This window comes from Ursus americanus, chromosome 34 (genome assembly GCF_024610735.1).
Source record: "Ursus americanus isolate L20-20 chromosome 34, mUrsAme1.1.p, whole genome shotgun sequence".
Classification (NCBI taxonomy): domain Eukaryota; kingdom Metazoa; phylum Chordata; class Mammalia; order Carnivora; family Ursidae; genus Ursus; species Ursus americanus.
In genome coordinates, this window is record NC_142160.1 from 27,206,621 (window position 1) to 27,231,755 (window position 25,135).

Consider the following 25,135-nt stretch of genomic DNA (forward strand, 5'->3'; position numbering starts at 1 on the left):
TACACTTATAGACATATATGTTATTCTATTTCTATAGCCTTGTTTTTCATACCTTTTCTTCCCTAATTCTACTTATCGGTTCCTTTCTTTAGCTCTTTACAGTAATTTACCTTCCAGTTAAAGTTTGTACCCTTTCCTTCCCCCACCCAATCCTTTTCACTTCTGTCCCTTCAATTCTTCTTTTAAATCTAACAGAAAAATACGAACACTGTCTTTGTCAGCTCTGTCAGCAATTTTGTATAAAACAAGGAATGGTAAAAAGCAGTGAATGGAATGATATCACCAGTCAGACTGATAGACAAAACTGTATGCATTAACCTGGGGGGGTGATTTCATAATACTAAGCAGCTAATCTGAACCATATGCATACTAAGCGGAGTCTGACAGGTATCAGTGAGTCCTTGGCGTTATTACAGCAGGACAGTGGGGGGTATGAGAAAAGAACAGGCAACTTGCTGGTGATGAGGCAGCACAGCCCAGCCTTACAACATTTGCCAACTTGTGCCTGCCCTTCAAGAGAAAGCAGAAACAGACAGGGGGAATGCAGGAAGCTGTCAGCTATGTGGCCTAGCACAGTCAAGGAACCAATCTGACTGTGTGAGCAGCAGTAGCCAACAAGTACCAGGTGCTAGTCTGAGCACCCTGGCCTGGATACCAACTTCAGGATATAAAACAAAGACAGCAGCTCCCAGGGCACTTCTGAATTTTCATTTTTACTACAAATTAGATCCTGGGAGAGGCAGAGAAATACTTAGAAATTATGTAAGTATTTAAACTGGGTTGATAAGGAGAAACAATTTTTTGAAGGATAGCAAGTGCTAGAAGGAAAGAGAGAACATTCTTTTCATGACCTGAAAGTAACTTTTCAAAATCACACGTTAGGTCTTCCAGGCATGAGAAAGTTCACCCTAAAGACTCCTATCATCTGGAATTCACAATCAAGTAAAAATAAAATCTCTTGAATAACTTTACACCCAGCAAGATAATGGAACAGTGAAGACTGTATTTGAAAAAGTTTCTAAAACATCATAGAACTGGACTATCAAAGGAGCACCTTTAAACAATCAATTCAGTGCAGAGCAGTGCAGGGCAAGATTTACTCTTACCCGTGTCCAGGAGTTAAGTTTCGATTCTTCAGAATTCTGGGGTTCTTTATTAATCAGACAACATAAGCACCACATTAGAATTTTTTGACTTTCATCTGCAAAAAAGAAAACTAAAATAAGTAGGTTTTCTCAAATAGAAAGAAAAGATAATCTGTATAAAAATTTTTTAAACACTGTATGTAAAGGAAATATATGTATTATATTTTAGAAAAATCTCAAACTACTAAGGTCACAGAACAAGCATCTAGGACCATGTGTGAAACTTAACTTCATGGGGTTTTTATTCTTGCAGTTTTGGGATCACTTATGCTTAACCCTTGTGTGGTCGATTCCCTTTCTGATACAGCAACAATTTTTAAAGCCAAGAGAGAATGACAGAAATAACTAAAAGAACTGTGCTTTTCTCAAGATCAGTTCCCTTAAAGCATATTTCAAACTGTTAGTAATTTCAAACTTTTTTTTAAAGGTAATATAACTGTTATAAGCAATAGTCAATATTTCAGTCTTAATCTTTTAATTTTCTATTTTCCCAAAACACCCTCACTTGCTAAAAACAACTTTAACAGAAGGATTGTTTAAAAATATATTCTGTTTAGTACTAAATGGTTTGGACAAAATAGAAGCCTCTTACATGTTCCTTATACTTTACTCTAAAACTTAAAACTTCACCAAATATGTGATGAAAACGGTGAACTTTTGAAATCTTATATTTGGCAAGAATACGTACTCAGTGAGCCATTTTCTTTTTCCTCGTTTGGTAACTGAGTCCATTCCAGTTGGAGACTTTACAACACAACTGAGAAGCAAGAATGATGCCTAAAACTGAAGATGTCAGTACCTACACGAGAGCCAAGCAACGGTGGCCTTCATCCCAAGGCCGTGGAGTGGAAGCTGAGGAAGCCCAGCACCTGGAATCAAGCCTCTGTAGAATCCCCTGATGCCCCTTACCCTCTCATCTTCTACAGTCTCATAAACACAGCATTTCTAAGAGCTACAGTAACAAGAAATAAGGAAAATATAAACTGCAGTAAGCTACCCCTGCATTTTCAACCATACACCAAAGAACACTAATAGTAATTGTTTATCAAACCCACTTTTCCCTCATAAACATCGTAAGTTTATGCTCCCCTAATAACATTTCTGAACAAACTTTATCGGGGATTATTTTGAGGGACATTGATTTTTCTCCCTTTTTATGAGCTCAGATGTATCACCGGCTTGCCTATTATAGGTTTATTTCATGAATCATGTCATTTAACCTCTGAAGATCCTAGGATTCTTCAGGTTGAACCAATGCCACTGATTAAAAATATGACTGCTGTACTTCCCATGCTTTAAATATTAGAAGAAATTCTAACTATCTTCATATCACAGAGCGTCAGACACATCCAATGATATGCTTATTACACAAGTAGCTTCCCCTGTTAGAAAAAATGCAGCCCGATGGGGAGCATTTCCAAAAATCAGACACTCACCCCTAAAAGAGGAGGAGGAAGAGGACAAAAAGAAAGAAAATGTTATTTTATGGAACTTAAATCATCTAAGATGGAAATTTTCCCCAGGTGTTAAGTGAATCTGCACATTTAGTTCAACAAGCATATCATTTTTCAAATTTTTCTCTCAAAACAAAAGAAAAACAAAAACAAAAACGGAGAGCAGCCAGAGAAATGTCAACCCAACCTTTAGGAGGTGCCTTCCTTTGCCCAGAGTTGGTGTACTGAAATGCACTGCTAATGAGCTTATTTTGCTTTAGGGATTTACAGATGCAAGCCATCACTCGCTATTCATGAGTGCTACCAACACTCACTGCAGGGAAGAAGGCATCTGTCAGGCTCCTCCCGGAGGCCCCTAGATTCAAAGTGGACATCCTGCAGGGCAGTTAAGTGAGATGGGAAAACTCCTGGGATTCATCATGCAAATAGTCAGGGCCAGCAGATCTTCGTGCAAATTTGGATTCTAAAAATGAGTGGAAGGGAAAAGAATATACCAGCATATATTTGCCACCTAGTATTTTTTTTTTTTTTTTGGTATCCTGAGCTAAAATTCCAAATGAAAGCTAAATTAATTCTTTAAAATTCCTTAATCTATAATTTAAAAGTGTGAAGGCAGCATTTTATAAGACAATATTTATTATTTTAAGCTGCCAAGTTTGGGGGCAAATTTTTATATAGCAATAAATAGCAAATAGTGAGGTTATAGCTGTTATGCTTAATCATGAGGGCATAGCTCAAAACAACCGGCCAGAATTCCAAGAAGGTGGAAGCAGTAAGTTTATGTAGAGAACACCCCTGAATAAAAGGTGTTCCCTCTCTTTCCGTTTTTTCTCTCCTCTTCATGGTGTCTTCAGTTCCAAATCCTTCCTCCTTCTTTATTATCCTTATTTCTGATCCAATTCTCACTTAACCTTAGGAAAGACTTAACCTTTCGTGGACAAAAGTACCCAACTAGCAAAACAACAGTAGCAACACAGGCAAGACTTGATTCATCACAGAGTTCTGTTGCCTGTCAGTCTCCACTGAGCTCAGAACCCAAGGTACCTCTCAAACAGGAAGCTGAAATTTAACAGGCAGTTCAAAACATAACAGGAGCACTGAAACAAAAGGAGATGAAGGATTTGTTTCTGGTTGTCAGAGGAGGCAAATGTAATGGGGATAGGTGCTAAGGAAAGATCAAAGACAGATACAGGTTTAAGGCCATACAGATAAATCAGTCCAGCCTCTCTCGCTTTTACAAATAAGGAATCTGAAACCTAGCGAGTCTGGTGGCTTGTCTCAGAAAGTCCCATCTCATCTATTGTTCCCTAAGAGTTGGCCCCAGCTCAAGATCCCCTGAAAAACTCTCCTTTCTTTCTCAGCTCCCTGTTCAGAACTCCATAAACACAAACCATTTCTGAGTCAGGCTGATCTGCTAAGGTCTCTTTTCTCTGTGATTGGATGCTTCCAGAGAGAGGAACTGTAGCCATGTTTTCCTAGGCCTTGCATATTAAAAAAAAAAAAAAAAAGCTTAGTAAATAGCTGTTCAGTGAATATATATATATATTCATGTGAGGCTGGCTGGTGTTAAAGCCAGAACTGGACCACTTCAACCACAACGGTGTGATCCACAGGACAGACCATTACAACAATGCAGGCTTTAGAGGGGTGGGATCCTGCCTTTTATTAGTTTTACATTATGGGGAAAGTGACTTCCTTACTCTAATTCATAATTACCTATCCTGCAAAACCATCATCAAGTAAATATTACACTAGCTAAAAATACAGCCAAGTCAAGGCAATAACCCTCAACTATACACCTTCAGATGTGCCTGCTCTACCCGTGCTAGGCCCTAGGATGGCAAAAAGAACTAAAACCACAGTTCCTGCTCTTGAGAGGCATTCAGTCCTCCAGGACATCAGACAGGCAAACCACCGATTACAAACAGTGTAGTAAGTGTTACAATTAAGGGAGATGCGGTCAGCTACGGAGACACTAAGAGAAGTTCCTAACTCAGCCCCAGCAAAACTATTTCATAGAAAGGTTAAGAGGACAGGAGATGAAAACAGAGCTCCAGGCAAAGGAAACACATGTCACAAGTTCTGACATCATGTGCCTTCAAGTCACTGTTAGTAACTCGACCTGGCTACCATGCGTGTGGTGTGCCTGCGGAGGATTACACAGGAAATGAGGCTAGACAGGTAGGCAGGAGGTCAAGAATGGAACATCTACCCCAAAGTGTCCTTAAATTCCTCTTTACCTTGGGTAAAACCACAATGTCACCCCTAAATAATGTCAGGGCCATGGGAGGATTCAGACGCTGAAGAATGATTTTATGCATGGAAAACAGTAGTATGTTAATCAACATGAAATTGTGAAACAGGAAATTATTTCATTATTATAACCATTTCACAGTGAATTAAAAATAAGGTTATGATAATCATCTGGAAGAGTCTACTCTATAATACAAATTCTATTTTCTTACGGATCTGCATGTGTATAGGTGTGTGTATGTACATGCGTGTGAAATTACCTATATGAACATATATGGATAAGAAAAGGATGCCATCTTTTCTTTTCTTTTTAAGGATTTTATTTATATATTTGAGAGAGAGTGAAAGCAAGACAGATCACAGAGGGAGAGGGAGAAGTAGGCTTGCAGACTTGCCGCTGAATAGAGAGCCTGATGCGGGGCTCGATTCCAGGACCCTGAGATCATCACCTGAGCGAAGGCAGACTGTTAACTGACTGAGCCACCCAGGTGCCCCGATGCTATCTTTCTAATCAAACAATGAGTAAATCTTAATCGTTGTTTTGTAAACAATGGGACAAAAATTTATGATTTGAAGCTCTGTATATTGTTAAACAATGCAAAGATTAAAATTATCTTTAAAAGTTTGTATTTTGAGAAGACAGGCTTTGGATTCTTACCAAATGCTAAGATAAAAGGATTCCAGCAAGTTTTTGCCAACAGTTGACCAATTGTGGGGAATCTTTCAATGATCGTATTTGAATCCTGTAGAAGAAAATTATGTTTTGGTCAATAAAAGGACACCACACAACTTAGAAAGTTGAACTGACACTACAGGTTGAAGGAGTCTGAATACTTAGTATGTATTTCAGAAAAGCAGGAATTTCAAATAAAATTCAACAAGTAATCGCCTTACTTCATCCTTAAACCACATCACCAAAACTAAGATGTACAGCACATTTACAAAAAACCAATCTTGTTACAAAATTACCTTTATTTTACTCATACCTAGGAAGGGCCAATTTGTTTAAAAATAACAAAGAATGTATAACAGTGAACTTTTAAAATACTGTGGGTGAGTAATATCTATATAATCCTATATCTTCATCCTGGTTTTTTTACTCTACCATAGGAGAGGTTCCTAACTCAACTTTACTAGGGCTATTTCAAAGAAGGCTTGGGAGGACAAGAACTCCGGAACTTGTAAAAAAAAAAAAAAAAAAAAAAAAAGGCAGCCAAAGCATAAAGATATATGTGTCTGTTTATTACTATTTCAGTTACTATATGCTAAATGACATCATACTTAACTCTATAACAACCTGAGACAAAAAAAAAAAAAAAAAGATCAACCAAATAGAAAACAGCTTAAGATTAACAAACTACATGCTGTTGTACAACTGGCCCTCTTCCCACTTCTTTACCTTTCAAGAAAGTTCAAAAATAAGACCTAAATGAGGTAACATGTATATAGGCTGAAATGTAAGCTGCTGCACCAATAAATTCTTCACATTTGTCTTAGCATCAAGGCCAGTCCTGGACTTTCTGGGACCAATTTAAAGCCAAGTTGCAAAAGTCCTATTACAGAGAAACAATTTTAAAAGGTAGCAGACTCTTGCTCATACAGACTCTTTCTTTCCTTCCAGTTGCTAAAAAACACATGAACTTGTATCGTCAACATGAATAATTCTTCAAATTTCTGACTTGCTTCTTTGATTAAGGGAAGAAAAATGTAACACAAGAACACCTATATTAAGTGAAAATTTCACTTTTCATTTTGAAATTAGAAAGTAAGTATAAAGTAAGCATAAAACAAAGAATATTTTCATAATATGAACATGTTAACTCATAAAAATATCCATTGCAGTAAAAGTGAGAAATCATGTCAAAATGAAAAAATATCAAATTTTGAACACATTATACGACAATCGCGAAGACACTCAAAATCTTAATATTCACCAGAAAAGACCACTTAAAATATTCAAAAAAAGAGATATTTATCTTCTCTTTGTAGAACCTACTTTAGGACAGCATTAAAGAAAGGGTAATGGCTCATTCAGTTAAGCGTCCTACTCCTGATTTCAGCTCAGGTCATGATCTCAGGGTTGTGAGGTCAAGCCGAGTGTTGTGCTCCACCCTGGGCATGGAGCCTGCTTACGATTCTCTCTCTTCTGCCCCTCTGCCCCTCCCCGCCCCACTTCTCTCCCTCTCAAAAAAAGAAAGAAAGAAAGAAAGCAAGCAAGCAAGCAAGCAAGCATTTTGGAAAACTCTTCAATATTTAAGAGATGCAAAGGCCTTTAAAAGAATCCCAATTATTACCTGACAATAAGTGTCAAAGTCTTCTTTTTTTAAAAAACAAATTTATTGGTCACGAAGTCTCATATGACAATGTGACTAATCGAGAAAACTGAAATCATAAGAAATCAGAGGTCAGGAATCCACCCCCTGTCTGTATTACCTATGGATAATTTGTCTTTCTAATCCATCAATACATCAGGTCAATACCACAAGTCCCTGACCCCAGGTAACATTCAGGCTTGGTTAAATGTTATAGTTGAGACTCGTTATTTTGGTCCACCACTTACCATCTCTTTCAAGACTTCATACAACTGCCTCAGGAACTCCTGAAATCGAGGCAGGTGAAGGCAGGTATCTTGCTGGGTTTCCAAAGTGGAGGCCTGGTCCCACAGAGAAAGCTTCTGCATCCAAAACTGATAATCAGAAGAAAAGCCTACTAAATCTTGAGCCATCTTGGAAAAAGGGAAAAGGTGATGGACTTTCCCAGTGGCCCGCCAAGCACTGAAGGAAACTGAGCACACATCAAATCTAGAAGAAAAGGGAAAAATGAAACATTTTTAAAAGGATTTTTATTGGTGACTTCATATTCCACTGATGAGTGAGAGGGGGAGTACAAGGGACTAAAATAGAATGCCTTCTATGGAGTCATCTTTGAATTATTTTAAAACATGTCACCCAGCTGTAGCTCCAATTTTCACCATCTGAACTTTTTACCATGAGTAATATTCCACTAGAAGTCATTATACCTTCACAGACACATGCTAATTATGCACAAAAAGCACACAGCTGATGATACTTTATATCTTCTTTTTAAGATTGAGCTATTTTTAAATGTTCTGAGTTCATTTGGATATTTTAATGTAATGGGAAATCAAAAACATCCATGGGTGTTTAATAATAGTCTGTGTCTAGAAAATGTTTTTGAAGTTTTCATGTTTTATATTCATTTCTAGCTTCTCATTTAGGTGTTAAAGAAAATCTCTATCCCTACTGTCTACTGAAATTTCTTCCCAGTTTCTCTTCACTTTTTAGGAAAAAGTAAAATAATTCATTCCACATGCCTCGATTTGAGCAACTGATTTAATTAAAGAATAGTATATATGCTTGATCTCAATTCAATCACAAGAAGAAATCATATTTTAGTAAAATATGAAAAACTGCAATTACTGAGGAGGTGTACTAGTCCTAAGGGACAGAACATAGCCCATAAACCTGACTCCCCTCACCTGAAGTGCATGTTAGAAAGAACCGTGAAGTGGCGCAGTGAGCGTGGGCCTCAGGCAGAGCTGGCAAAATAAGCCCCAGGTGCCCCAAACCATCCCAGCTCCTTGCCACCCTCACTCATAAGCAGCACACTGGCCAGAGGAGGGAGGGCTGCTTCTCAACCATGCAGGCTTTTACAAGGTCTCCAACTTTCTTGGGGCAGGGATGATATTCAGCTATCTGATTTCAAAAGACAGCTCTGCAAACGGTGAGTGAGTTTAAACCTTCAGCAGCAATAATTAACAGATAAAATGGTCCCAATTAAGTGCCAAAAAATCAACAAAGGGGGTTTCATTACTAAAGAAGAAAATCAAAATTTTTAAGGAAATCATACAATTTGGTTGCAGTACAAAAAACTCTAGACCAGGAAGGTAAAACTTTCTAAACAGTACTAAAAATTTGGTCTTAAGAAGGACCATGAGGAAAAAAAAGGTTTAATCATAGAGGAAACATATGCATCCTGTCGAATGGCATATAGTAGCCAAAAATTTATTCCTTCTCCCTGATTCCTCCCTTTCTCTCGTTGTCCTCCTCATCCAGGGCATCACCAACACCTGTCAATTCTACTTCCAAAATAAAAATGCGTGATTTCATTCAACATATCCACTTCTTTACAGCTCCACTGCTGCATCCCATCCCGTCCCCATCCACTTCTTCCCTAGTCTTCTACCTGGTCCCACCTGCCCGTCTCCAATTCCTTCTCTACAGTCCACAAAAACAACTTTCCCAAATGAGAATCACACCCAACACACTCCTGCTTAAAACCTCCCCCAACTTCAAAAGCTTCCTGGGAAAGAAATCCTGACTCCCTGTAGAAAAGATCCTAGCTCCTTCCTGGAGTCTCTGAAGTTCTGCAACAACTTAGCTCTAGTACCTGCTCTCATTTCCACACTGCCACTCCTCCTCTGCGCACCATCCAGTCCAGGCCCCTCCTCTGTTCCACCAACACATGGAAACCTTCCCTGCTTCACTGCTTTCTGCTCATTCCTCCACAGCTCTTATCCCATCAGTAAGTATTTGTTCACTTAGTTACTGCTTCCTCCACTGGTATATAAATTCCCTGTCTCCTAGAATTTAACAAATGCCTGGCAAACAATAAATATTGGATAAAGGAATGACTAATTCACTGATATTTTTCAAAGTATAGTTCTAAACTAAAAGTCATAACAAAATGCTTTTCCAGATATAGCAATTTAATTTTTAAAAGGTAACTTTCCCAGAAAAAAAAATTTTTAAGGTGTTATCTGTGTGAAATTTAATTATCAATATCCCATTTTAGAAATACAGTAATAGCTTATACATACATACACTTACTATGCTCTTGACAATATATGAAATAGTTCATGCACACTAGCTAATCTAATTCTCCAAGCAACCCTATGAAATGGGCACTATCATCCTCATTTTACAGAGGCACAGAAAGATTACGTAATTACCCAAAGTAAGATTATGTAAAAGCCCATAGGAAGTAACTGCTAGTAAAAAGCAGAGCTACAGGTTGTGGGATTTGATTCAGAGAGTCTAGCTCTAAAGTCTGTGCCTTAAGCAAGGAAATAAACCGAAGAAACTAATGAATTCCTTACATAGTTCATACGGTTCTAGACAATACCTGTTTAGATATTTGGAGACACTAAACTGAAGACCTTTTTGGTAGAAGAGACAGAAAACGTTATTTTATTATAGCCAAATTACAAACAACATTTTGCTTAGCAATGGGAATACCTCTGATCGTTTCAAATGGAAATAGCTTTAGGGATCATGCAGCCATGGTCCTGAGGGGCTGTTCCTGTCTGGGAGAAGATGGTAAAGGCTGGGAAACAAGGGTGACCTGATTGTGATACTTATCAATGGGAGTGCTGCTGGCATTTAGTGCCCAGGAGCCAGGGATGTTGAATGTACTGCAATGCATTGGAACAGAAGCTCATGAAGAAAAATGGTCTTCCCCCAAAGGCTGATGACACCCCTACTGAGAAATGATGACCTAATCCAACACTCTGGAATGGGCATCTGTTGACTGTGCCTGTTGACCATCCCTCCTCCCTTCTTCTGGTTACAACACCTTACTGTTCCTTGAGGAAAGAACCTCTCCTCCATTCCACAAGTCTTGGTGAGCCTATTAATCAAGGCACCTTGCAGCGTCAGACAAGAAGTGAGATGATGATTCAAGTTAGGCAAACCAGACCTTGTGCTGGGAATCTGAATCTTGAATAGATTGACATAAGGACGGAACTAAGTAATTCCAAAGACTCTCTCAGTCTAGATCCCTAAGGCCACCCTACAACATGTCCTTAACAAGTTATAGCTTTCCAGCTCTCTATTTTTTTTTTAAGATTTTATTTTTGGGGTGCCAGCATGGCTCAGTTGGTTAAGCATCTGCCTTCGGCTCGGGTCATGATCCCAGGGTCCTGGGATTGAGCCCTCAGTTGGGCTCCTTGCTCAGCAGGGAGCCTGCTGCTCCTCCTCCTTGTGCTCTCTCTCTCTCTCTTTCTCTGTCAAATGGATGAATAAAATCTTTTTTAAAAAAAGATTTAATTTTTAAGTAATCTCTATACCCATCTTGGGGCTTGAACTCACAACCCTGAGCTGAGATCAAGAGTTGCCTGTTCCGCCCACTGAGCCAGCCAGGCGCCCCTCAGCTCTCTCTTTAATTCTGTCCACTATCCAGGGGCTTTCTGCAAAATCATTTTTTTTGCAGCCCCTAAATTAACCACTGTTGATTTCTGTGGTTTCAGAAAAAAAGCAACTACAAACTGATATAGTTTCATATATACTGATATAACATTTAATACAAACCAGATAGTGGGCTGTAGACAACAAACCTTTGAAGAAAGAAGAGGAATTTAGAACTGGTTACTGGGGCAAATCATGGAAAATGGTAGGGAAACTTCTGTTAGTATTAGGGTATTGGAAACCAGAAGTCCATGGAACAAGAAGGTAATTCAGGTCAATGAGGTATTGCCTATGATCAGGGACCCTACCTCATTATATTCTCCTAGTAGGAATGTCCAAGTGAAAGACTGGATTATCAAAAAACGATGTCTAGTGATCTGCAAAAAATGCCACCTCTCCAACCAGGAGGCCAGTTGGTCTTAGTCAAGGATACTGGGCTATCATAAACATAATCAAATGGTGACTCCAACTCAAGCTGTATTTTCAGATGTGGATCCTAACTGGAGAAAACTAATACTACCCTAGGCACCTAGAATGCAGTTATGAAGCTGGTAATAAATGCATTTCTCCATTGAGATAACCTGAGAATGTGAGAAAGCAGTTCACTCTCACCTCTCTTGAATGTATCAACCCAGAACGTGTATTACACTAGTCTACCATATTGACGTTATCAGGCTGACAGAACCTAGAGATTAAGAAGACACAGGTGCCTTGCATGTATTCCAGATGATGGCATATAAATCCCATGAACATACAAGGCCGGCCACTTCAAGAAGTTTCTTGTGATCCAATGGTCCGTACCAAGTCAGGATATGCCCTTTAAAATGAGGATAAACAACAAACTAGTACCAGTGGTTGCCTCCAATGTGGAGACCTGGATGGCTGGATGATAACTGCAGAAAACAAACTTAGGTTTTACTGCCCACCTTTTTGCACCTTTTCAAAACATTTAGCTGATATCTCTGGGATTCATGAACATAAACTTGCATGGGTTTTAGACCATTTATCTGCTTCTACCTATTTTCTGGCAATGAGAAATACGGGTAGGGCCCGGAGCAAGAATCACTGCCAGCTGGTTCATGCTAAAGTGCTCTGCCACTTGGCATATATGACCCAGCAGATCCAATGGTGTTTAAAGTGTGTGTGGAAGATCTGGATTCTGGGCAGATCCTATAGCAGGCCTCAGTGACTGGACTGAGATCGTCCAAGCCACAAAGCTGGGTGTGCCCACCAGTACTCTATCATCATGTGCAAATTACGCCTGTTTGAGCAAAATGCATGAGTGAGGTTTTTGGATGCTATCTGTGTATGTCTTTCCTGCTGTGTCATATAATTTTTTAAAATTCCCTTCCCTTTCATTTTTCCCTCTCCTACTCCTGCATAGAGTATATTATTAGTAGATAAATTTTCTAAAGTCTGTAATTTACTGACTATCACAACAGAGATGGGAAGAGGAACTAACATTATCCAGAAATCTTGGACCTGAAGCCAGAAGCATTAACCAGGAATTACTTCGGATTATCTCCCTTTTTGAAGGGACAGCTAAATTATGTTAGTTGGAAGTGTTTTAAAAATTGTGTAGACAGCAGTAGGTCTGAATGTCCTGAGTAACCAGCAAGTGCAAAGTAGTAGGTATCTGTGGTTTTTGCCCACCTAGTACCCTTTTCCTTTTCCTTTAATATGAATGCACCCCATTTTTGCTCTGAAGAAGGGCCCTTCTTCTGTTCCATATAGTCTTACTAAGACTATGGATCAAGGTGTGCCTCCTTAAGAGTGAGAGAGTTACAAAGGTCTAACAGATGAGGCTAACAGCTAGGAAAGAATGCTATGCAAATAAAATAAAGTTGATGTCTCTTTATCTGACACCACTCATAAACAGCAGACTTTTACCCAATAGAGAGAACAGCTTATGATGATCTCACTTAAGGCACAGGCTATGTGGTACAAGTGAACTTTTGTTTATGTTTCTTTTTTTTTTCCTATTTAATGAGAATTTTTAAATACACCAAAAAGCAGACAAAACAGCCAAATGAATCCCTATGTACCCATTAACTAGTTCAAGCAAATCATAGACATCATACCAGTTTACCCAAAATACTTTGATTTTTATCTCTTTTTTCTAAGGATTCAAAAAAAAAAGAAACTTAACTATGCTTTCACACCCAATACTACAGCAATGATCATCTAATAGCCCATCTGTGTTCAAATTTAAAATTTCCCTTCATGTTGGGTTATTTATATTAGGATCCAAACAAGATCCACACATTGCATATACTCAATATTGATATTTGTCCTTTAATCTGTAACAAAATAATACAAAAATAAGTCTCCGTTAATCTGTAATAATTACCAATAGAAGAGGCTAATAGAATCTATTGTATTGACTAATAGAATCTTTCACACTTGTGCATTTGGCTGACTGCATTCCTGTGGTGTTAGCTCGTTTTGCTATTCCCTGTATTGCCTACAAACTGAGAGCATGATTTAGAGGTTTTTTTAGATTCAGGGTCAATCTTTTTCCAATAATACTTCATTTGTAGTGGTGTGTGCTTTGAACCAAACCAGAAGGCACATACTGGTTGTCTCATGTACCATAATGTTGAAACTGATCACTTGTTTCAGGTACTGTCAACCTAATCCATCCATTTTAAAGTTCACCATCAACCCTTTCCTGAATGGTCTTCTGAAATGATGATCGTTTTAGATTAGGGGTTGAAAAACAATGATTTTCCTATTTTATCCATTCTCTTGCTTTTATGATGTTTCTTGATATATCAAAGCCTTATAGTTTTAGGTAGTAAGAATAACAATCTTTTCGTATGGAAATCCAATGTATGTCTCTCTAACCCCATGAAATTGCCAAAAGAACCCCCTTTTGGAAGTTCTTAGTCTCTCCCAGCTTCTCAAGAACTAGCAACGCCCTGAAGGTATGAAGCTGTTAAAGAATCTGCTCAGTACCTTCAGCACTTCCTTTCAGGCCCCGGCTTAACCCTTTGAGTACTGAGTATCTCTGCAGTTTTCCAATGGCTTCAAAAGGTGTTTTATCTGGCTCTTCTAGGCACTGTAAATAGCTGGAGGTAAAAGTGTATCATAAGTTCTCTTGATTAACCAGGATAGGTGAGGTAAACAAAAGCATGTACAGAATATATTTAGTGTAAACATAGTTAATTAAAATTGCATCCAATTTCAGTCCTACTTCAGATAATGGTAGACTCTACAATTGAGACCAACCTACCTGCAGAGTGTTATTCTATAAGGCTACATGGAATACAAAAACATAATTTAAAAATCATCAAGGAATCAGAAAGACAGTGTGAAATTATAGAGAAAGATCTTGGCACATGGGTTACACAGGTCTAGGGATGCATTTCTGATCCTGAAGATGCAGTTAAAAGGTAAAAGTTAAAAAGCTCTTTGGGGCACCTTGGCGGCTCAGCTGGTTGAGTGTCTGACTCTTGATTTTGGCTCAAGTCATGGTTTCAGGGTCGTGAGACTGAGTCCCACATCAGGCTCCATGCTGAGCAGGGAGTCTGTTTGGGATCCTCTCTCTCCCTCTCCTTCTGTCCCTCCCCCACACTCCAAAATTAATAAATAAATCTTTAAAAAAAAATCCTCTTTTGATAGCCTTGCCAGAGAATAAAAAGTAGGAAGCCAGGCCCACCAAAGTGAGGGCCTCGTAAACCACCCCACACTTAGGATGGGGGCCTATAAGGGTACACCCTGGGAGGATGGGTGAAACAGAAGTGAACCAGCCTGCATACACCACACCTAACTATGAAACTAAAGCTAAATTAAGGTGGTCCCTGGTTTCTAAGTCTGCTGCCACGTGCCTGGAAGATACAAACAAAAATCCTCTCTGAAGGAAAATAACATCATCATAGGTTTGTAACTATTTCTAAAAATAATTTTTCAAATACAACAAAAATTACGTAATGAAAGTCAATTAAGTACACAGGAAGAAAAGAACACACAAAGAAGAACTTCAAAACAATGGACAAGAACAAAACAAACAAAAAAATATGGCAGAAATTCTAAAACTGAAAAAAAAAAACCTAACTGAAATTAAGACTTCAACAGTTGTTTTTTTTTTTTAAAGATCTTATTTATTCATTTAACAGAGAGACAGCCAGCGAGAGAGGGAACACAAGAAGGGGGAGTGGGAGAGAAAGAAGCGGGCTCCTAGTGGAGCAGGGAGCCTGATGCGGGGCTCGATCCCAGGACTCTGGGATCATGCCCTGAGCCAAAGGCAGACTCTTAACAACGGAGCCACCCAGGTACCTCTCAACAGATGGGTTTAATAGCTGATCAGACCCATCCGAAAACAGAATTAGTCAACTTAGAAGATATATCAGTAGAAACTACACATAATTCAACGTGGAAAATAAAAACAAAGGAAAATACGGAAGAATGGATAAGATACAAAAAAAAAAAAAAAATACAGCAAGATGGCCAGAAAACATACCTTCAAAACAATAAAAGGAAAAAAAGGGCCAACCCAGAATATTATACCCAACTAAAATATTTAAGATAAACTGAAATAAAACATCTGACACATGAGAGCATCTGCCACCAGTAAGCCTGCTCTCAGATGGAAAATGATCCCCGACAGAATTCTGGAGGCATGAGAAGAAATAAAAAACAACAAAAATGGCAGATACGTGGAGAAATTTAAATTAACATTTATGATGTAAAATAAGAATAATATCATTGGGGTTTTAAATATATATAGAAATTAAGATATATAAAAGCAATAGTATATAAGCCTGGAGAAAAACAGAGTCAAAGAGTTCTAAAGTCCTGCATTTTCCAGGAAAATGAAGATAAAAGTGTTAACATTAGGCTTTAATAATTCAAGAATGCATACTATGATTTCTAGGATATTTACTAATAGAATATCAACAGGTAGTATATAATTTCCAAGTTATCAGAAGAGAGAAATTTACATTAATAAAACAACTCCAAAAGGGCAAGAATGGAGAGAAAAAGAAATACAAATGGACAAGATTTTTAAAAAAGCACAGAGATGGTAGATTTAAACTCAAATATATCAGTAATTATATGATACATAAAAGGCTTAAATTTCTAAGTAAAGCCATTTATTTAAATTACAGTTAGTTAACACACACTGTAATAATAGTTTCAGGTGTACTATATAGTGACTCAACACATCCATACATCACCTGGTGCCCATCACAAGTGCAATCCTTAATCCCCATCACCTGTTTCACCCCGCTCTTCTGCCCTGGTAACCATCCGTTTGTTCTCTGCAGCTAAGAGTCTGTTTCTTGGTTTGCCTTCTTTCTCTCTCTTTTTCTTTCCTCTTTGCTCATTTGTTTTGTTTCTTAAATTCCACGTACAAGTGAAATCATATGGTTGTCTTTTTCTGACTGAATTATTTCACTTAGCATAACAGTCTCTAGCTCCACCCATGCTGTCGCAAATGGCAAAAGTTCATTCTTTTTCATGGCTGAGTAATATTCCGTGTGTGTGTGTGTGCATATGTGTGTGTGTGTGTGTACACCACCTTTTCTTTATCCATTCATCAATCAATGGACATTTGATCTGTTCCCATAATTTGGCTATTGTAGATAACACTATCAGTTTTTAATTAAAAAAAAAACTATCCGTTGTTACAAAAGACACATCTAAAACATAAAAATATAGTGGTTCAGAGAAGCTAAAAGAATAGGAAAAGAAAAACCATACAAACCAAACCAAAGGAATCAAATAAACTATACCAACTCAAACACACTTTGGGATGAAAAGTATTACCAGTGGTAAAGAGGGTCACTTAGTAATGACAAAGTGTTCAATTCACCAGGAAGATCAAATAATTCTAAATTTGTATGCTCCAGTAATACAGAAATGTATAACAAACTATAAAGCTCAAAATATAACACAGAAATTGATGTACCTACAAAAAAAAAACTACAAAAATTCCCAATCATACTGGGAATTTTCACACATTCCTCTCAGTAAATCATAATCATGCAAAAATCCACAAATCACAAACTTTCCCTCAAAGAACACTCCAAGCCTACTGTTTATGTACACCAGCAGAATGTTCATAGCAGCACTGTTCATAATAGACCCAAATTGAAAAGAACCCAAATGCCAGGCAAGAGTAGAATGAATAAATTAAATGTGATATATTCATACAAAGGAATACTATACAGCAATGAATATGTGGGACCTACTGTTGCAGGCATAGAGATGAATTTTCAATCATAATGTTGAGAAAAAGAATATATAAGATATGATTCTTTTACACAAAGTTCAAAATCAGGTAAAACTAAACTACAGTGGTTACCTTGAAAAGTCAGGAATCCTATTCCCTTTAGAGGAAGAAAAGAAGTACTATGGGGAAGGTATGTGTAAATGGCAATCAGCATGCTGGCAATATTCTACTTCTTGACCTGGATGCCAATAATGTGTATTAACATTTTAATAATTTATAAAACCATGAGTCACGTTTATGTGCTTTTCTGTGTTACTTTCCATTACAAAAAAAAAAAAAATTTAACTTCTAAATATACATTTACCATAGAGATATTACCCCAAAGGAAAAAAAGAAAAAATGTTATAGCTTATAAATGCTAATCATTAAAGTATCTGATGAATACAATAAAAATTTTAATCCTAAAAGAATTAGGATTATTGAAAGAGTCTGTAAGTATTTTCTCTTTTTTAGCTGAGTTCTCTGAAAATATTACAACTATCAGAATTGGCCAGAGATACAATCCTAGTGCTTGTTTTCTCTTTCTCCTTCCCATCCTCAAATAATGGCTCCATTTTCCCAGTCTTGGCTCTCAGGAGAAAATCCACAGCCTTCTCTACCCGCCCCCACTTCCCCATAGCTACATGGCTAGTGCTTTGCCCTGAGAGGGCTATTGTCATAAGGTGGAAGAGACATCCAATTCATCACTCAGGGGAGGGTAACCAGTGAGAGGTCCATGCTCAAGCAGACAAAATGGGGCCATGTCCATGCAGCTAAAACAAAATGTATGCCTCATAAAAGAGAGGATCCTTCAGGTTCATGGTGATTTCAACTTTTTTAACAAATGCATTGATTTCTGTATCCCAGTTAATCTGCACACTTACTAAACAACTGAGATCTGATTTTACATCTTTTGATCAATAGCAAATTCTTGATCTTGCCCCAAACGTAAATCTTTGACTTTCTTATGAGTCTGTTTAGTGTGCACGCCCTCACATGGATGTCTATGCCCATATTAATTTCATTGGAGCAACTAGAGAAATAATGTTTAGCATCTTTTATGAGAATAAAAGAAATGTGGATGTCCATGATATTATTTCCTTAAAACTCAGGATTTTAACAAGTATTTTGTACACAAATGGTATATACTTCTGTGGCAAAAGCAAATGGCATGGAAAGTTGGAAGGAAATCCTCATTTTCCATTTCTTGAGTTATTTCTCTTTTGGCACATTTACCCAGTCCTAAGGAATCAAAACCATGATTTCACCTTCTCCACATACACAGACTAAAAACAACAAAAGTTCTTAGTCCCCTCACTACATATTTCCAGGAGAAAATAAAATGACCTTCAGAAATTGCCATATAGAAGGGACTAAAGAAATGGCCTGTAAGCAGAGAGAGCTAGACACCCAAATGCAAACGACCATCTAGTAAAGGATCCCCATGTACCTGTTCATGTCCCTGTTTCTTGCTATTAGAGGAGGTCCTACAGAAGAAGGAGGCAGAAGGAAGAGGGATAAAGCAGCAAGGGAATCCAGCCCTCAGAGCCAGCAAACATCAGATACTGAAATAGTGCTGGTTCAAAATGGTGTCAGCTTTGGGGGCGACTGGCTGGCTCAGTCAGTTAAATGTCTGACTTCAGCTCAGGTCATGATCCCAGGGTCCTGGTATCAAGCCCCACACCGGGCTCCCTGTTCAGCCGGAAGCCTGCTTCTCTCTCTCTGCCTCCCCCCACCCCAACTTGTGTTCTCGCTCACTCTGCTCTTTCTCTCAAATAAATAAATAATCTAAAAAAAATGGTGTCTGCTCTGCATCACTGCCTGCCCCTCTTCTCTCATTTATAAACGGCTTGAAAGTTACTCTGCTACTTGCAAAGTACTATTTTATTAACTCAAATTACCATGGCACAAAAATACACCACTGTCATGCGGGTTCACAGTGTGAGTTGCCATAACATGGCTTGGATTCAAAATTCAGCAGGTGAAGAAGAGGTAATGCTTCACCACTAAAAGTTTCTTCATTTTGGTGATTTCTGTTCTTTGGGAAAAGGATATATTCAAAAACTTAATGGAAATGTTCTTCACAAATGGAATATGGAGTTTACCAAGCACAATTCATGAGAAGCAATAAGGAAAGAAAATCATCACAATAGTTCAGTAGTGTCTGAAGAAAGATGATGAAGAAGAAAGAAACAAGTAGGTGACAGGCTGGAGCAAAGTATCCTAATTCATTAAAAAACAAACAAAACCATTTTCCTCAATTTAGATATCAAGTATTAAGAGCCTGGCAAGGGACAGCCCCCAGACCAGTGGTTCTTAAATTATCTTTCAGAAAGCAAGATGGGTTCCCAAAGTTCCACGTTGACACCTGAGCATTTAAGCAGCCCTGACTTCAAAGAGTAAGCCCTGCAGGCCCAGGCAGGAGCACACAGGATGTTCCGTCTACCACAGCACTGGGAGTGACCAGGGATGGCATGAGCCAGCAATTCCAGCCTCTCATTTAACATTATGTGACATTATTATCCTCTCCTAATCTACGAAGTTTCAGGATGGAAAATCCCTTCTATAATTTAACCGGCAATTTTCTGATCCTCCATTAGTATTGCTGTTGAAAGGCAAACTGCTATCTCAAAAGGACTGTCCCATCTAAAGACAACTTAGAACTCAATTGTTTTTAGGTTTTCTGAAAAATCTGAAAAGAATCCTTACTCGGCTGGTATGATGAGGAATCTGGTGCCTTTAAAGTCCTGTCAAAGGCTACAACTGCCACAGATGTAACGGAAAAATACTTTTTAAATCATTTCATTTTAGTCATCATTGTTTTCTTTTGTGGCAAATAGTTGGTAATCTATAAAGCCAAGTATGCAAATAAGAGTAGCCAGGACTACATTTTGAATAGTGTGAGAAATTCAAAAGTAGTTATTATAATTTAATTGTGAGCACTGAAGTAATTACCAAGGTCCTACCATCTGTATCTTCTAAACCAGTACGGTGGTAAACATCTAGGATGAAGTCACAAAAGTGACAACGATGACAACAGTGATACAGAACTTTAAAGCTTTTTAAAAAATTGTTTAATAAAATGAAACCTTGTATAAAAGTTCAACACATAAAAGGGACAGACCTGTGCAAATCATGTATCAAAAAAGGGATTAAAATCCAGAATATATGAAGAACTCCCACAACTCAATGACAGACAGACAGAAAGAAAGACCCCAGTTTTTAAAAAATGGACAAAGGACTTGAATAGATCTCTCTCAAAGATAAACAAATGGCCAATAAACACATGAAAAGATGCTCAACATCACTAATCACTGTGGAAATGCAAATCAAAACCACAATGACATACTACTTTACACTCATGAGGGTGACTATTTTTTAAAAACACAAAAAATAGCAAGTGTTGGTGAAGATACAGAACAATTGGAACCCTTGTGCATTGCTGGTGGGAATATTAAATAGCATAGCTGCTGTGGAAAACAGTATTGTGGGTCCTAAAAAATTAAACACTGAATTACCATATGACCCAGCAATTCCACTTCTACATATATACACAAAAGAATTCAAAGTAGGAACTCAAATGGATATTAGTACACCCAGGTTCATAAAGGCATTATTTACAATAGCCAAACGGTGGCAATAACACAAATGTCCATCAAGAGATGAACATGGATGAGCCTTGAAAACATTATGCTAAGAGAAATAAGGCAGACACAAAAGGACAAGTATTATATCATTTCACTTACAGGAGATACCTAGACTAGTCAAACTCACAGAAGCACAAAATAGAATAGTGGTTGTCAGGGACCGGGTGCAGAATTATTATTTAATGGGTACAGTGTTTCAGTTTAGGAAGATGAAAAAGTTCTGGAGATGGATGGTGGTGAAGGCTGTACAACACTGTAAATATAATCAATGTTGCTGCAACATACATTTAAAAATTAGTTAAAATGGTAAATTGTAGGTTTATGTACACTGTACTACAATTAAAAAAAAAAAAAAAAGGACAGACTTGAGCATGGCTCTGGTCAAAGCAGAGACAGAGCCTGGAGTATGCGCTATGTCCCTGCCATGTTCTCCTTTCTAAGGCCCCCTCCTCAGAACAGTCCTACACACACGGCTCGTTGTCTACTTGACAGTCCTAACCCTTCTGCTGCTTCTTTGTTAACAGAATCATCCAGGAATCTTACAGCCATGAGTCTTGGGGAAGCTGGGATGTGTTCCAATGCAACAGGTGAACATCTTGATTAATGGAGACCAGGAAATCGGAAACATTTTCAGAACCCCTTTATATTCTTAAACATTGCTGAGGACATTACTGAGAGCTTTTGTTTATGTGGATTATATTTATATTTACCACATTAGAAATTAAACCTGAAAAAAAATGTAAGACCCAAAAATATACACATATACATTCCATTAGCTGCCAGAGTAATGATATGAACCATGTATCATGTCACCTTTGACTCCACTGTAGATTAGGGAGAAAATGAGAGCGGATGATGTAAATAAATGTCTTAGCGTTATTATGAAAATAGTTTTGCCCTTATGATCCTTGTGAAACGGAATCAGGGATTCCCAAGGGTCCCTGAGCCACATTTTGAGAATGGCTAGTGTAGATCAGTCATGGTATTTCCATTTGCCCTCCTACCAAATGTAGGAATGGCCAATGTTATGCTGCTCGGGACAACGACAACTGAGCTTCGGCTGGAAGGTTTCTGACAGAGTCTTCCTCAATCTAAAATAAATTCACATTTTTTCGTATTAGATATTGTAGTTTTCATGTGACACTTAGAATGGCGGCAGTTGCCTTGGGATCCAGCAGTAAGTACGCCTGAGAGGACTGGCCAACAACCTACAAAGAGCAGAGCAGAAAGATGGTCCTGGATCCTCTCACTAGCACAGCTGAGGCAATTAAGTTGCCAACCTACTTTGAATTTTCCTTTGGGATTAAGCCACCTTTTATTGGATTTTGTGTTACCTGCAGTCAAACACATCCTAACTGGCACATGTCCTCAGGACCTAGTTTGCTAAGCATATTCTGACACAGAAACCCAATAAATATTTGTTGAACAAATGTGTGATACATAAATAAACAAATCCACTAAAGCTGTTTAGAGGAAAGACTAAGATAGAGAAAATTTGAACTGATTTTGTGTTGATAGAAGCCCATGCAGCTCCCAGATTTCAACATCTCAAAATTCATTAAAAACCTTACAATCTCAAAATGGCTGTGTATCATACCTGTCAGGGGCCAAGAAAGTTAGAAACTGCTTTCCTTTGGTCTACCTCATCTCTAGGCCAGAGGTAGGAGAGGTAAGTCTATACATGCCAAATATGGCCCATGACCAAAGTGGCAACTTGATAAAAAGCACTATTTTTTTTTCATTTCCCCTGAGCATGAGTCAACTGAAGTCACTTCTCCCATGAAATAAGCACCAAACAGAGATTTAAGGACAGAATGCTACAAAACACATTTTATGAAAGAAAAAAAAGACAAATTAAATACTTAGCTTCCAATCAATGTCATCAACCAGGGGCACAATGGCCTTATCAGAAAATATTTAAGGGTACCTGGCTGGCTCAGCCAGTAGTGCGTGCAATTCTTAATCTCAGGGTTGTGAGTTCAAGCCCCACATTAGGTGTGAAGCCTACTTTAAAAGAGAGAGAGAGGGGCGCCTGGGTGGCTCAGTTGTTAAGCGTCTGCCTTCGGCTCAGGGTGTGATCCCGGCGTTCTGGGATCGAGTCCCACATCAGGCTCCTCCGCTGGGAGCCTGCTTCTTCCTCTCCCACTCCCCCTGCTTGTGTTCCCTCTCTCGCTGGCTGTCTCTCTCTGTCAAATAAATAAATAAAATCTTTTAAAAAAAAAATAAGAGAGAGAAAGAAAATTTAAAACCTCTAGGAATATAATCAAAAATAAAATTAAGAAATTTATGTCCAACTATACTTAAGGTTGACAACACCCCTCCTCTGCCTTACTGAAAACCTGATACTAAAAAGTTATGTTTCTTTGCTTCATTATTTTAAGTAAGAATGGTCAATTTGCCCGTGTTTGTGACTTTTTAAAAAAAATCACAATAAAATATTCTTGTTTCCACATAAAGTGCTTAAGAAAGAAGTGATATTTCCCCCCTAAAAACAATGAGGTTTTAAGAAAAGTTCCACTAGGAGGAGCTGGCTTTTTCTCTGTTGAGTCAGCAGCGTTTCTCCTCGAAGATAGTCTAATCAAAAACACAGACATGAAATTTGCAGATAATTTCAAACAAACCTCAATCGTAAACAAAATCTAGGTCTAAGGAATCAGAGGAAGCAACTGCAATCCAGGTGCAGAGCGAACACACTCTTCAGATGACTTTGCAAAGAATTAAGGAAATTTAATCTAGCAGCTAACTCTAAGAATTTATGGAGCTTATTCTCCGGCCCATGTGTGAAGGAAAGAGCTGCTCTCTGGACCTGGCTTCCAACGAGAAGCATCCCTTTCTGACAGTGCTTGCTTTAGGAGCTGCTAAGACAGAGCCCCCTGACCTTGTTCTCCATCAGAGCACCAAAGAGCAACCACTGGGCCTCAAAAAAATACCAGTCTTCCCACATACATTCTGTTAGAAATAGTGGTTACTTACTTTCCTTGCGTTCTTTTCCTTAATTCTCTTACCTTAGAAAAAGACTGTGACTCTTGGTGAGACCAAAAGTTTGAAAAATGGGCTGAGGGGCACATTAGATATTAAAATATTAGAAATCTTACCTTTGTCACTGCTGATTTGGTTCCAAGTTATTCCTGCCTCTTTCCACCCTTGGTTCTACTCATAATTTATTACTAAATAAGCAAAAACAAAAAACCCCACACATTTATTGGGAGCCTACACTTTATGACAGAAACTCTCAAAAACACTGCAAGTAAAAAGATGGCAGTGTGTTCCCTGCTCTCAAGCAATCTGTGGTTAATGAGAAAATCAGGATCTATAAACAGAAAAAAACATAATCCCTTGTGGGAAGGGCTGGGGAAAAGGAAACAGAAGGTGCTGCAGGGAGCACTAAGAAAGGGCACCTCACCCAGCACGGGGGTGTCAGACACTTCCAGAGAGAAAGGATGCCTACGCTAAGTAAAAGCTTGAGGTATGAGCAGAAGCAAGCCAGGCAAAAACATAAAAACCAGACACAGGATGCTACTACACTGCACAGGAAGAGTTAAGCTACGCTTTGAGCCATGTTTCTCAAACCTGAAGAAAAAACTGCTGAGGGCTCTAAGAGCCATCTAAAACCACTTTTAACCTGTTAAATACTAACAAGTATAAAACCGGTAAAACCATATGCTTACAACTCTTACACATCTACAAAATGTTTACATGCACAAATACTAACAAATCTACAAAATGAATAAAATTTCACTCGACAAAATGAATTCAATGTGATCGGAGGATGCAGGTTACTAAATCTCGCCTGCACTGGTCGTGTAAAGTTGGTACTGGCTACCAAAAGTTAGCAGCAGCTTCTGTCATTTGGTACCATACGTGAGGATGGCTAAATTCACCCTTTTCTCTTTTTAAACTACTGCGAAACAGCAATCTCTCACTCAGCTCAAATATATGATTTACATTTTCACCTCTTTCATTTTTCAATATCTACAAGTAGTGCTATTTGGCACCAATACAAACACAACTGTAGGTACTGACATCTTAAGACACTATTTAGTTAGAATTGTGGGCGTTTACGTGTTTGGAAACAACTGAATTTTTAAATTATGATCAAAATGAAAAAGGTGAAATCCTTGTGGAGAACCATTGGAATCCTAATAAATCCCACCTGCTTAATCCCAGTCATCTTCTTGGGGTTGCAAGCCTCTGAAGGAAGAGTTTAAATAAC

The 25,135-nt window shown here is 38.2% G+C and overlaps 1 protein-coding gene across 5 annotated transcripts in view; it reads right to left on the reverse strand.

Annotated features, from left to right (window-relative positions):
* Positions 1–25,135, reverse strand: part of FANCC (FA complementation group C) — a 269,377-nt gene that overhangs the window by 165,842 nt on the left and 78,400 nt on the right. For 3 of the 5 annotated variants that reach the window (XM_045780982.2, XM_087858797.1, XM_087858799.1), the window contains 3 exons: positions 7,413–7,653; positions 5,511–5,595; positions 1,107–1,201 (listed from right to left, as the gene is read on the reverse strand). In XM_045780982.2, the coding sequence (XP_045636938.2) occupies positions 1,107–1,201; positions 5,511–5,595; positions 7,413–7,577 (345 nt within the window). In that variant the 5' untranslated portion in view covers positions 7,578–7,653. Of the gene's footprint in view, positions 1–1,106; positions 1,202–5,510; positions 5,596–7,412; positions 7,654–14,016; positions 14,130–25,135 lie in introns of those variants that run through there. The other 2 variants (XM_087858798.1, XM_087858800.1) reach the window with 2 other exon arrangements.